At 50.3% G+C, this 12,151-nt stretch overlaps 3 protein-coding genes across 3 annotated transcripts; 2 read left to right on the forward strand and 1 right to left on the reverse strand.

The window, feature by feature from the left end:
• Positions 1-468: 468 nt before the first annotated feature.
• LRP88_02258 (fungal specific transcription factor domain-containing protein) lies at positions 469-1,272 on the forward strand (the record flags this gene model as incomplete). The annotated part of the gene is made up of 1 exon (XM_083238925.1): positions 469-1,272. One exon carries the CDS (start codon positions 469-471, stop codon positions 1,270-1,272), a length of 804 nt encoding a protein of 267 aa, XP_083105520.1.
• Positions 1,273-3,386: 2,114 nt separating this feature from the next.
• Positions 3,387-4,893, reverse strand: LRP88_02259 (uncharacterized protein; the record flags this gene model as incomplete). Its single annotated transcript, XM_083238926.1, has 6 exons — positions 3,387-3,503; positions 3,565-3,787; positions 3,852-4,129; positions 4,188-4,400; positions 4,455-4,535; positions 4,651-4,893. The coding sequence occupies 6 exons, from the start codon at positions 4,891-4,893 to the stop codon at positions 3,387-3,389; spliced, it is 1,155 nt and encodes a 384-aa protein (XP_083105521.1).
• A 583-nt stretch (positions 4,894-5,476) lies between these two features.
• LRP88_02260 (uncharacterized protein) lies at positions 5,477-6,027 on the forward strand (the record flags this gene model as incomplete). The annotated part of the gene is made up of 2 exons (XM_083238927.1): positions 5,477-5,901; positions 6,015-6,027. The coding sequence occupies 2 exons, from the start codon at positions 5,477-5,479 to the stop codon at positions 6,025-6,027; spliced, it is 438 nt and encodes a 145-aa protein (XP_083105522.1).
• Between the last annotated feature and the right edge of the window lie 6,124 nt (positions 6,028-12,151).

Below are 12,151 nucleotides of genomic sequence, written 5' to 3' on the forward strand. Positions count from 1 at the left end.
CCAATTGGTAGCATATCCGTTCGAAATAGGCGCCATTGACCAACCAGGTCTAATTCCGCCAACGGCCCCGACTGAACCTCGGACATCGCCACCACCAGTTCCTCGGTCTTCCTTGTTCTCCTTCCACTGTGATTTTAATCACCGAGATCTGCCAAATCCACACGGGACTCCCTCCCCGACAGTGCCACTTCCCCCTCTTCTTCCGACCGCCATGGAGTCTCAGGTGACGGGAATGCTTCCGATCAAAATACTGAGGGTTACGACGACGCCTTTCTGCTTTCCCCGCCCACCAACACAGCTTCACACAGCTCACGTCTTGGGGACGACTGCCCTTCCAGTCCCGCAAAAGAAGGCTGGTCTCATACGCCAACCCTCCTGCCAAGTGTCCGGCTCCCTGTGCTTGGAGACGATACTTGGTACGGAGATGTTGGTCGGACTATTGAACAAGCACTCGGACGACGCGGGCAGTTGGGCTTGCTCGGCACCGCCAGTGTCGCCCCCTTGGCTGCCAATATACAGAACATAAACTCCCAAGACTCTGACCCGGATCTGATTGCTCAAGATCAGTCGACAGATCCATTCCAGAGCACGACAATCAATCGCCATACCGATCTCATCTTTCGACCCACTGGTCCATCATTCATCAACGAATCCGACTTCGAGCTTCCCAGACGCAGTAAGGCCGATGATCTTTTCGCCATTTACTGGAAGTCTTTCTACCCTATCTTCCCGACGTTGGAAGAAACCGAGACTCGAGATGCCTATGCGGGCCTTTGGGCCAGTGAGGGTTCCGCTGCTCCTAATCAGATCTTTCTCTGCATCGTGAACATGATGTTTGCTCTTTCTTCCCGCGTTGACCTTGCCGTCGAACCTGATGCTCGAGAGGAAGCGTCCGCCAGATACTGCGGCAGGGCTTTGGAGCTGTTCAACCAGCGCCGCGCACACACCGTATCCTTTGCCTCCATCCAGGCCGCACTACTCATCGCCGAGTACCTCCATACAAAGTACCCCGAGCAGTGCTGGATGTATGCCGGCATCGCGATCAGGATGGCACAGTCCATGGGCCTGCAGAGGCTCCGCAGCAGCAGCTTTCTTCCAGGCTCTCGGGGGCTCCAGCTTTCGAGGAGGGTCTGGCACCTATGGGTGGCATGGGATAGGATCCTCTGCATGACCTATGGCCGCGCCATGATGATTAGCCAGAGAGAGGCGGCCGCGGTTCCATTCTCGGAAAATGCCGATCCAAGCGAATTGACCAAGCTGATGCAGTCATAAAGAAATTTCTCAACAAATCAATCGAGTTATACATGGCCGTAGGCCGCGCTCTGCAAGACTTTTCAACCTGGGACCTTGAGGCCCCCGACAACGACAATTCTCCAAGGCTCCATGGGTCTCTAAACTGCATCACGATTGATCGCGTGCTAGCCCATGAACGATCTGTGTCGGAGCTCCAGTTTTCGTTACCCGCTGTCCTTGCAATACCAGCCGTCTTCGGCATCTCCTTAGACCCTCTTCACCACCGGCACGCCGTCGTTCTACACCAAAGGTCCAGAGTCATCGAGATGACCCAATAGCGTTTCCGAGCTGACTTTCATAGATTCTTGCAGTCGCGCATCATAATCCTGCGACCACTACTCTCTTATCTCGTGAGGACTCGCGAGCCCCGACGCTCGATCGAAATACACGCGCTCACCTACCAAACCATGATCCAATGCTCTATCGTCTGTGTGACAGCAGCCAAAGAAGCCATCCAGACCCTACAGATCTACGGCACTGATGATGATCTCACCAACGCTTGGCGGAACAATGCTCTGTACCTTTATAGTGCGGCAACCGTCTCGGTAGCAGCCCGGGTTTGTAGCCAAGTTGCTGACTCTATCGGCCGCGAGGAATTGGAAGCTTCTTGGGCCCTAGCAGTTCAACTGTTGCAGGGGTACGAGGGGAATGGTCCCTGGGCGCGCCACCTGTATCATCTCCTGCAAAGACTGGCACATACGGCTCAAAAGGCCCTGGACACTACGGCAAACAAGCAGAATGAAGATCAGGTATCTGGAGGCGGGGAAGTAGGTGACCAGTTTGGGAATGACATTTCGACACAAGACCCTGGCTCCGTCGTACCGGAAAACGCCTCGTTCAACGACAACGACTTGAGGCTTGCTGCCATGTTCTACTTTGGGAACGATCCGTTTGCTACTGTAGGCGAATGGTCTTTCGGCGTATAACTTGGTCACAAAGCCGAGAATAATACTCTCTCTGATTACGTGACAGGAAGTATGCACAAAGTACAGCGCAGCTCGAAACTCAATTTTGCAAAAGAGGAGGCTTTACTAGCCTGATTATGTACTTGATTACAAACAGTCTTTTAGAGCAGTGAACAGTCTGCTAATAAAAGGGAGTCACTGCCCTGGGCATCTACAGTTCGGCATCGATATTGATTGACTGCTTGTTAATATAAAACTTACAGGGGCTTGAGTTGACTCGTAGGCTCTCGCAGGGTAGAAGCTAAGATACTGATCTTATAATAACTGTAGGCTTGTGGTTCTGGGTTGTTCTACTGTAGGTAGGCCTTTTCGCGCCTGCGCATCCTTGTGGTAAGGTACAAGGAGCCCGATGTGTGATTCTGAGGGTAGCGGGACGGATGTACTGCCAATTAACTCTACGGATTCCGGCTCCGTAGACCCTCTAGCGAGCAGATACTCTCCTAAAACGGTTCCCTGACCGGTGCCCAATCTCCTGAATTAACTATCTTTTATATACCTACATCCCTGGGACTGTTGTCTTGTCAAGGACCACAGACTCCTATCAAGTGCTAATTGACAGAGAACTCTCCCTAGAACGTTACGGATGCAGATTAAGGCGAAGAAAATAGTCAAAGTATGCCGAATAGTAGTTTCACACACACGCATGATGATATGAAAATAATTCCGTGGGTGGAAGGTTAAAGAAGTGTAAGCTAAGGGCGCCTTGTGCATGTGTACAAGACATCTCGCTCCAAGCGGATCGGATAAATAGATGATAGTCCAATCTCAACAATGACACCAGCAGTAGAGATTTCTTCGCAGACGAAATTTGGACTAAAGACCAGAGAATAAATGCCCGAGGTAGACATGGAAGTGAGCCCCCGAGCTTGCTATTGGCCAGTTCTAGATTGTGTACCTGAAGCTGGGATCGCCCTCAATCACCTTCTTACCTTGCTCTGCTAGTTTATTTGCGCGCCGAAACACTATGGTGTTGATGACGACAATGGTAAGCATGAGAAGGTTGCAGGCAATTCCCGCGTACACGCCTGGCCTGTAACCCGGTGAGTCTTGATGGCGAAAGACGAGGGACCCTGCGATACCGCCGATGCCACCGAAGCTAATTAGAGTTGCCGAGTAGAAAGCGCGCTTCTATTGGCCTCGAATGTTGTTTGCTTGATATGCCATGCAAGTCGGGATGCCTCCGGGTCCGCTGACGCAGATCAGGAAGGTGCTGAATAAACGCAAAGCCGGATTCGTGGCAAAGCCCTGGGAAAGCTTTAGCTTGTGACAACAACTATGCGAGTAGAGCAGGATAATGGGATCGTACCAGAAGAGGTAGGCCGATGAGTCCAAGTGCACAGTTGATCAGAAGTAGTGGGCCTCTGATCTTGTACTTGTCGCCGACCCAGGCTATCCCGTACATGAACGCTGCAGCAAGGAAGTAGGGAGGAGTGGAGAGACACTGGGACATTGCCACCGACATGCCCATGTTCTCCCTGAGAATGATGGGAAGGAAGAAAGAAAGCGCCGAAGTGATGGTAGTGCAGCAACTAGACGATTGTTTTAGAAAGCGGCCAGTGAGATGAATGGGTTGGAAGACTTTGGGTCACTTACAACAGACAGAGCGCAAAGCCCCAGATCTTCAAGTCGAGAGCCGAGGACGCCCAAGCCTTGAAGCTCCAAGGCTCACCATCGGCATCGCCGCGGTCCTGGTTGATACGGCGGATCACAGACGCAATCTCTCTCTCCGAGATGAAGCGCCAGTACTTCTTTCCCAGCGCTCTGTCGGGAAAGTCGACCATGAACACCCACCCGGCAAACCCGATGCAGATGGTGACGATTCCTTCGATGATGAAAATCCATCTCCAACCCCTGTACCCAGCTAAACCATCCTGCAACATTCATCAGCGGATCTTCATGCATCGGATTTTGTGGAAAGCCACCACTCACCATCTGCTGGAGACCATATGCCAGAACGCCGCCTAATCCGGAGGCAATGGTGCCCATAAGATAGAAGACGGCGTAGCGCTTCTGCATATCGAATCTGGAGTACCAGGTCGAGATCAAATAGACACATCCTGGAAAGAAACCGGCTTCAAAGATGCCCAAGACCAGGCGCAGGGCCACGAAGTGTGACCGGTGCTGGACGCAGCCAAAACCAATCTGAAATCACATTAGTAAAGAGATATTTGTGCATTTCAAGTTGCCCTCACGCACCATGACGACGCCCCAAGCCACGCAGAGGGAAAGGAGGAATATTCTAGGGCCGATCTTCCTCATAAGAATAGTGGCAGAGGGCTAGAAGACGGTATATGTAATGAAGAAGACGAGGGTGGTGATCGACTGCGGCACTGTTAGTGACTAGAGAGTGACTTCAACTGAACTAAGGCCAACTTGCATATCTGAATCCCACATTGAGCTTCAGCTCCGGCGTCATCCCGGCGATTGCAGCGTTCGAGAGGTTGGTCCGGTCGATCAAGCTGACGCAGTGGATGAGGCCCAGCATGATCACCAGGCGTCGGTCGACACGGTGAATGATTCGGCGCTGCTCTTCATGAGAGAACTCAGGGTCGTCGAAGTTGGCTCCCGGTCGCATCCCGGCATATTCGACATTCTCCGTGCTGTGTGTGCCAATCTCAGTCTCCTTGGATGCCATTGTAGTGGTAGTGGTTTGAGGCAGAACAAAGGATTACGTTGAGATGGTCTCAGTCGCAAGCAATGACTTTGGGCCAGGGAGATACGGCCATGTTTATACCTGGGGAGGTCTCTCCGACCAAGCCGCGCTGAGTCGTGTCTCCTCAAGACTCTCGTGAACCCCAGGATACGCGGGGGAGTTCCCCAGGTTTCCCCACAAATGTGCTCCAGGAAGTCAAGGCGAGATTGCTCAATCGGATCGACTTCCTGGACAGGTGCCATGGGGAACAGGTATTGGTGTGCAGCCTAGTGCCATCCTTGCGGTTAGGGGCTCCAAGATGGGCCAGAAACTTTGTTATTTGTGATCATTGATGGAAGTGCACTTAGACGAGGCTCTAGCGCGTCGGATATTCCGTTCATTGGCTTATTATCGAGGACTGCGGGCTCGGACATCGGATATCTTTCCGATTAGTCCATTGGAGATTAAGCCCTCGCTGCTCTTTCGTACAGTACCTCACGTCAGCGCTGGGAACATAACTTAATCCGCCATCCCCAAGGCTTTTATCCCACTCTCGCATGGGGAGCTTGAGACCCTGGGCGGGGAAATGATTGACTATGCTCCTCTGCTCCAGCCTGACAAGGATATCGCCATCCGCATCGCCGACTTCGGCGACGGCTTTGATGACTCGTGTGCTATGAGCCCACGGGCGTGCTTGTCGAGACCAATGTTGATTCCCGACGGCGTGCTGAAACTATGGCTAGCTGCTTGGTATGGACGTGTGGCCAAGTTCGCGCCGCTGCCTGCTAAGGATCCGGGTATGTTGGTGAACTTGCCCTTCCTCCGAGTCCTTCTTGCTGTGTGCGAGAATTGGGAGCTATGCTTTGCCATCGATAAGGAGAATGAGATTGAGGTGTGCGGCTCGCTCGAGATTGGTACCACCGTTATCGTGGATGGCTTATACCGCTTGCTCGCGGTGTTGCGACTACTGGCAAGCTGGATGAACCAAGAGTTCCGTGGATGGGTTGAGGGGTGTGTCTCGTTGTGATCCAGCAAGACAAGTGCATGATTGGTATCAAGGACGTATATGTCCAGGAGGAAAGGTCGAAGACAATATTAGAGAGCAGACAGCTAATCCGTCATAGGGTTAACGACTAAGAGGCGAAGAAGACAATGTGCTAGACGATAGAGCTCAAAGATGGAAATTATACCGAGTTTGCATCTCGCACTTTTCATTTATATTGCTTGTCATCATGGCCAGGTGAGTCAATTAGTAATCTGAAACACTTGGATAGAATCAAAAACAAGGCAGGCCCGGATGTAGGAAAACTTGGGGGAGCAAACGTCAAATCACAGCGGTAGTTGTGAAGCAGTGGCGGCACGACAGTCTGCAACCTTTCTGGAAAAGGAATATTAGTTATGGACAGAACTCAGAGGCGAAACGGCTTGATTATATGAGGGTTGGAAAGATATTCTAAAGGTTTGATGAAGCTTAAGGGGACAGTCATGTCGGGAAAATGCGAAACGGCTTGATTAATCTGTTGCTATAAGTAGCTAATATGCTCATCAACACAAAGTTTATGTCCGTGATAGAACAATGTCTACTAGTATACATGACATAAACTTAAGGGCCGAGTAAGAGAAACAAATGTGAAGTTTCATCATTCTCATGATTTAGCACAAGTCCCCATCAATACATTGCGAAACGGTCACTTTTACACGCCCACGGCTTTTTCCTCCATTACCTGCCGCCTCACGGCCAGGCAGTTTTACCTCATAAATTTGCAATAGCCCCTGCACGCTGGACCATGTTTTAAAGGCTTGAATGGTTTGGGCTTAAGGGGGCTAGCATTACACCCGATACAGGGGTTAAAATCGTCGAGCGCACGCTGCCTATATGTACCTAGCTTGGACAATGCTGCAGTTGAACTCAATGACGCGACAACTATATCTACTACAGTATATCTATACGCTTTTGATTGCCCCAGTACTCGATCTCTTTCAGACCGGTCATGAGCCTTAACTAAGTTCTTTCGGACCGACCATGTAGATATGCACCGTTCAGCGTTTCCTTTTCCTTTTTATTAAAGCCGTGTTTAATAGAGGATACCAGCCATAATAACAAGAAATGCAGTCATAGATACGCGACGGCGTAAGATCTCCATCGCTATTTTTCCTCACTCAGAATCGTTCCAAAACATGCCAGATCGGCCAGCTTCTAGCCTAGTCTTATTTCCTATAGAAGCTATACTACCTGATCACAATCCACTACGCGCAGTCTTTCTGATTCTTTAATCCCGACACTTTACAGGTGGGCCATTTCCAGAAGCAGGATGAACTGGTGACTCTAAAATAACTGTGTTTGTTTTCGGCGGATAATAGGGGGATCGGACCGGCGTGTCGACAAAGCCAGGGCCGATGATCTTGCCTCTGCAGCTGACGAGCTCGGTGCCGGCCGGCGCGACGAGATCCCTGCTGATCCTGGCGATGCGGCTGGCCTGGATCAGGATGTCCGTATTGAGGAGGGGGTTCACGTGATCCTTGTCGTTGTGTAAGAGGAGGGTGCCGCCTCGGAAGAGGATTCAGGGTGATGCCCCCCCCTGATGCAATGTTTGCTCGTCTGAGATCGTGTCAGGCTGTGGCTGCGTTGAAGGTTGCCCGTGACACTGTCTACAAGATGTAAGAGTCTCCTCCGTTAAATGGGGACTTGTGGTTAACTCCCGAGTAGATGATGATGGGCGTGTTGGGGAATGGACACAGTAGCTGAACAGACCTAAGCAGCGTCCACGGCATGCTAACTGGGCGGTAACGTAAGTGGACCAGGGAAAGTGATGAGCTCTTGGTTTTCTTGGCGGCGTGCAATGGGACCTACAATTGGAGGACAAACTTGTGAAATCTCGGGATTTTGTAACCTCCATTTGAGGGCATCAATCAGTTCAGAGCGTGTTCTAGCACTCTCATAGCTTTAATCAGCACAGCTAAGTAAGCTGGACTGGAACATGGCTTCGGAGTTATCATGGCATCATCAGAACCCTAATAACTGTCGCAATATCTAGAGCGAAGCCCACTAGGCTAATTTCCGATTTCTTGGCTTCCAAACTAGGGTTATTGGTTTCTTCCCCCCCGCAACCTGTAGCCCAGCATCGCCGATCCATGACTTTGACGGGCCGCGCGAAGGAAAGGTGGTCAGTGTCAACGGCCAGCTGAGAGAGGAGACGAGTCTGATCTACCCGCTGGAAGATGGAATTCTGGAGCCCAGTGTGGTTTCTAAGCCGGTCATGTGGAACACCCGGGATGACAAGAAGCGACCGGCGAGTTCCAGCGCGGAAGAGATTTACCATCCAAGGTACACAAGCTAGGTCTACGGATTTGAGGTTAACGTGGACATGTTCCAAGAGGTCTTTGATTGGTATAGCAAGACGTTCGACATGAAGAGGACGGATACCTCGTTCCAGCTGCGGAGCAACAGGACGGTCATTATCTTCATTCACCTCGGTAAGGGCAAAGAATATGTCAACAACCATATAAGTTGCGCCAGTCTACTTCTGACTCATGATTCACCAATAATCCAGGAAGAATATTCTCATAGCCGGCTCACCTGAACTCAAAGAGGGCATCAAAGCGCACCACACCAGCTTTGAACTTGACGATGCGGACAGCCAGGTCATCGGCATCATTAGTTACGCCGCAAGTGCTGCATCAATGTTTTCGGAATAGGAAGACACGTTCTTGACTGCCAGAGTGTTAATTACTAGTACGGCGAATGCCTTTGGAGAAAGAATTCCAGTTCTAATGGTGATGCAGGCTTGACACATCCAGATTCATCGTGGAGCACTACGTTGAATTCGATCTGGTCAACGAAGACTCGCCATATGCGGATGAAACTGCCGTCGCTGCTACGGTGTCAAGATGCAGTTCAGAAGTTTCGTGTGCCTTCAGTGCCAAGAAGTCGGAAAGTTTGCCTAGCATTACAGATATTGATTGCAGTTGTTCTTATCGAGGCTTGAGACGTACGCAGGACACATCCATTCCTGTGCTCTGAGTGTGATACAGTTCTGCTGGATAAAGCGCTACATATAATTCCTAGTGATAGCTATTTCATCACCAATAGCGGTGCAAGAACTATCTTTGTTGCTACGCAGTAGGCCAGGTGTTGTTGCAAGCTATTATCCTCCAACCCCAAAGAGCGCTTCGGCAAACTGAATCCTTGCCTCCTTTGGGCTCGTAATGTACCCCTTACGACGATCCCAGTCTACCGCAAAAATACTAATAAAGTAAAAACATGACATGATTGTTCCTGTCGCCCAAGCCTTGCGGTTGAGTATTTTATATCGGGGATTCTCTGTCCGCGCGGCTCTTGCGCGGTCACGCCGACTGCTTCGAAAGCAACTTCCACAACACATCTCCATCATCATAAAGATAAGGGGGTTTGTCCACATGCAAATTGCAACCCAATGCCGTACTGTGTGTTGTGCCATGAAGGAGAATACTGTCGCGACAAAGGCCAAGATTACAATGCCACCCAGAACAAGAGTAGCTAGGATACGCTTCCAGCTCCAGTCTGACGATGCGACTGGACCTACTTCCCGGGAAGTTGAGATTTCTGCTTGAGACCTTTCGCCATCTTGCAAGATTGGTGCTTGGGTGGATGTCCTTTCTTCAGTAGTGGTAATATGTCGAGAGTTATATTGCTGCAGGCTCCCTAGTCTCGTCGTTTTCAAGGCGTTTGCAAAGTTGGTGTAGTCAATGGGGAGTTGAACGAGAGACAGTGTCAGTCTAAGGGACAAGGTGTGTCTTTGAGGATGCCGAATAAGGTTCACGGAGGAGAAGACCATTCCAGCCAGTGACCATAGCCCGAGTACCATAGACGTACAGGCAACAAAAACACCCCATCTAGTGACGGGCTTGTCGACATAAGCCCACCCCCGCCAGTAGAATGTCAAGTATTTGAAGGGCAGAGGACCAATGGCAAATGCGATATCGAGCACACAGATGGTTGTGGGCAGCCAGGATGGGATTTGGTTTGCCATGGTGAAAAGCGAAGGTGACAATAAGAGGGAGCGGATATTGATTGGCATCAGCTACCGCTTTCAAGTCAAGCTCCCCTTTTTGTATATTGGGCTCGGCTTATGAGGGGTCTTTCTCGGGTGCCCAAGTGGCGGAGGCGCAGTGCAATAGTGCATCATATGGTAATAATGAGAGCAAGTGATTAGTCGCCTCACTTTCAAATGGCTGCATGCATAGGTTGAAAACAGGCTGAGCAAAATTATTTGTCATAATTCTAGGCTCTGTTTAGCTCTTGTGTTCTCATATCATGTCATTTCATAATATCCCATGTTGGCTTAGGTTTATTTGTGTCGTTGAAAATGGACCTACTCGCTGCTATTGTTGGCGTCGCCCATGTCACGGCTCGCACCAGCACCGGCTTCTGGTAGCTTTGCGAACAGTGGCGATATGACTTGATTTAGGCGAATGCCGTCGTTAATCAAATTTAGAAAAGCTTGACTTTACAACAAGCCAGGGGAGTCATCACATCAACATGGCCTCCAGAGTGCATCCGCGAGTTGGAGTGGCTCCTGCAGGACGGTCAAGCCCTCACTCTGGGGGTCAAGAAGATGGTGGATGAGCTGTTGAACCAGGGAATTGCTGCAAGTGAACAATCTTACCAGTCTCTGCACTATGAGGACACGTTTCTTCACTTGCAATGGGCGAGAGTGACTTGAGAACAAGGTTTATTCAGGCTGTTGCGATGATTCAAGTGACTCTAGGCTATGGTCACAAAGGCTAGCGGCCAATGCAATATAAAATAAATGTGAGTCCACGACATACCATGTTGGAACTACAAATTAAGGACTAGTAGTGTGCATATGCTAGATTCGCCCTGAATAAAGGTATAGGTCGGATCCAAATCCTCAATTACCAATCCAACTGCCCAATAAACTCGCTCCAGCGTGTCTGCGCCCATTGCGAGCCTTTGCGATGTTAGTTTTAGCTTGGCTAGGCTGAACTGCCTCTCGCAGTCGGTTGCCATAACCGGAATAGCAAAGACATTCAAGGCAAAGCTGCTTAGCACTGGGAATGAAGGCTTGTGCTCCCTCCACCATTCGATTGGCTCTTGCCCATCTTGTGGCTCAAGACGGAGGTATATGTCCATCTCGCTAACATTGTTACTCATTGCAAATGCCTTTTCCGTTCTGCTGATGATCCATTGGGTGTGGTGATCATCCTATTTACCCCTGTTTCTTAATGATGAAGCAGACTTCGACTAGAAGTCGTCCATCCGCTTGTTTGATTGATACCACCGCGCCAAGTAGTCATTCATTCGTGCCTTTGCATCGCGAACCCGGCCAAATTGCTCCTCAGTGGCCTAAGTAGCCTCCAACCAGCTAATGCCAAATCTCAGATGATGGATGACAGTTGCCGCAATCAAGGGAGACTCTCCGAGCTTGCTGTAGTACTCATCTAGTTTTATCCAGCCGTTGTTGATCGATGCCCGAACAGATGCTCGGTTGTCTGCTGGTGATGAGCGCTTCTTGGATGTCGTAGACGCTGGTGACTTGCCAAACGCCGTATACTCAGCCCGAGAACGCTCTGTGAAAGTTGGCGCTTGAGTTTGTTGTTAGGATACATAAGCCTCTTCCCATCGAAGCGAGCAAGGCGACGACGGTAACGGGCCGACCGGATATTATGTCCCCCTCAGAGGTGCAGATACTCTTCCAATTAGTTCAGGTTCCCTTAGATTCGCGTCTCATTCCACTCACTAAGCACGCGCGAATCCTCGCCGGATCAGATGCCATAAGCAGAGGTGCGTTCCTCTTCGTCTTTCTCACCTTTGAGTGTAAAGATATAGGCCCTAATTTCAGTCTACTCCCGCAAAGCCCTCTCCATCATCATTTAAGTAGAGTTCCACTGCGTCTCGTTGTTCAAGATGCCCTGAAGCTCGGCAGCTGATTACTCGCAAAGATGGTACACTTCCTCCTACTCATGAGCGATGTGGTGGAAATATTCGCTGCGCTGAGGTGAGGATCTAATCAACTTGACAGTATTAGGCGGCTTCCCAATTGGGCCATTCGAACGCCCCATGTCGAACATCCAGTACCTGAAGACCTCTCATGCCGTTGACTTTTGACTCTAGCTCGAAATATTCGGCGTCTTTACTGAAAAGAAACGCGCGGGTAATAAAGTTAACAATGAAGCCGTAGCAACGCATGCAACGGGCCTTGATATCAGCAGGCTGGATCGAAGGGTCGATCTGCCGGTAGGACTAAGAGAGACAGGTATA

Source organism: Fusarium phalaenopsidis (genome assembly GCF_050370095.1).
Source record: "Fusarium phalaenopsidis strain FUZ10S chromosome Unknown contig_32284, whole genome shotgun sequence".
NCBI lineage: Eukaryota > Fungi > Ascomycota > Sordariomycetes > Hypocreales > Nectriaceae > Fusarium > Fusarium phalaenopsidis.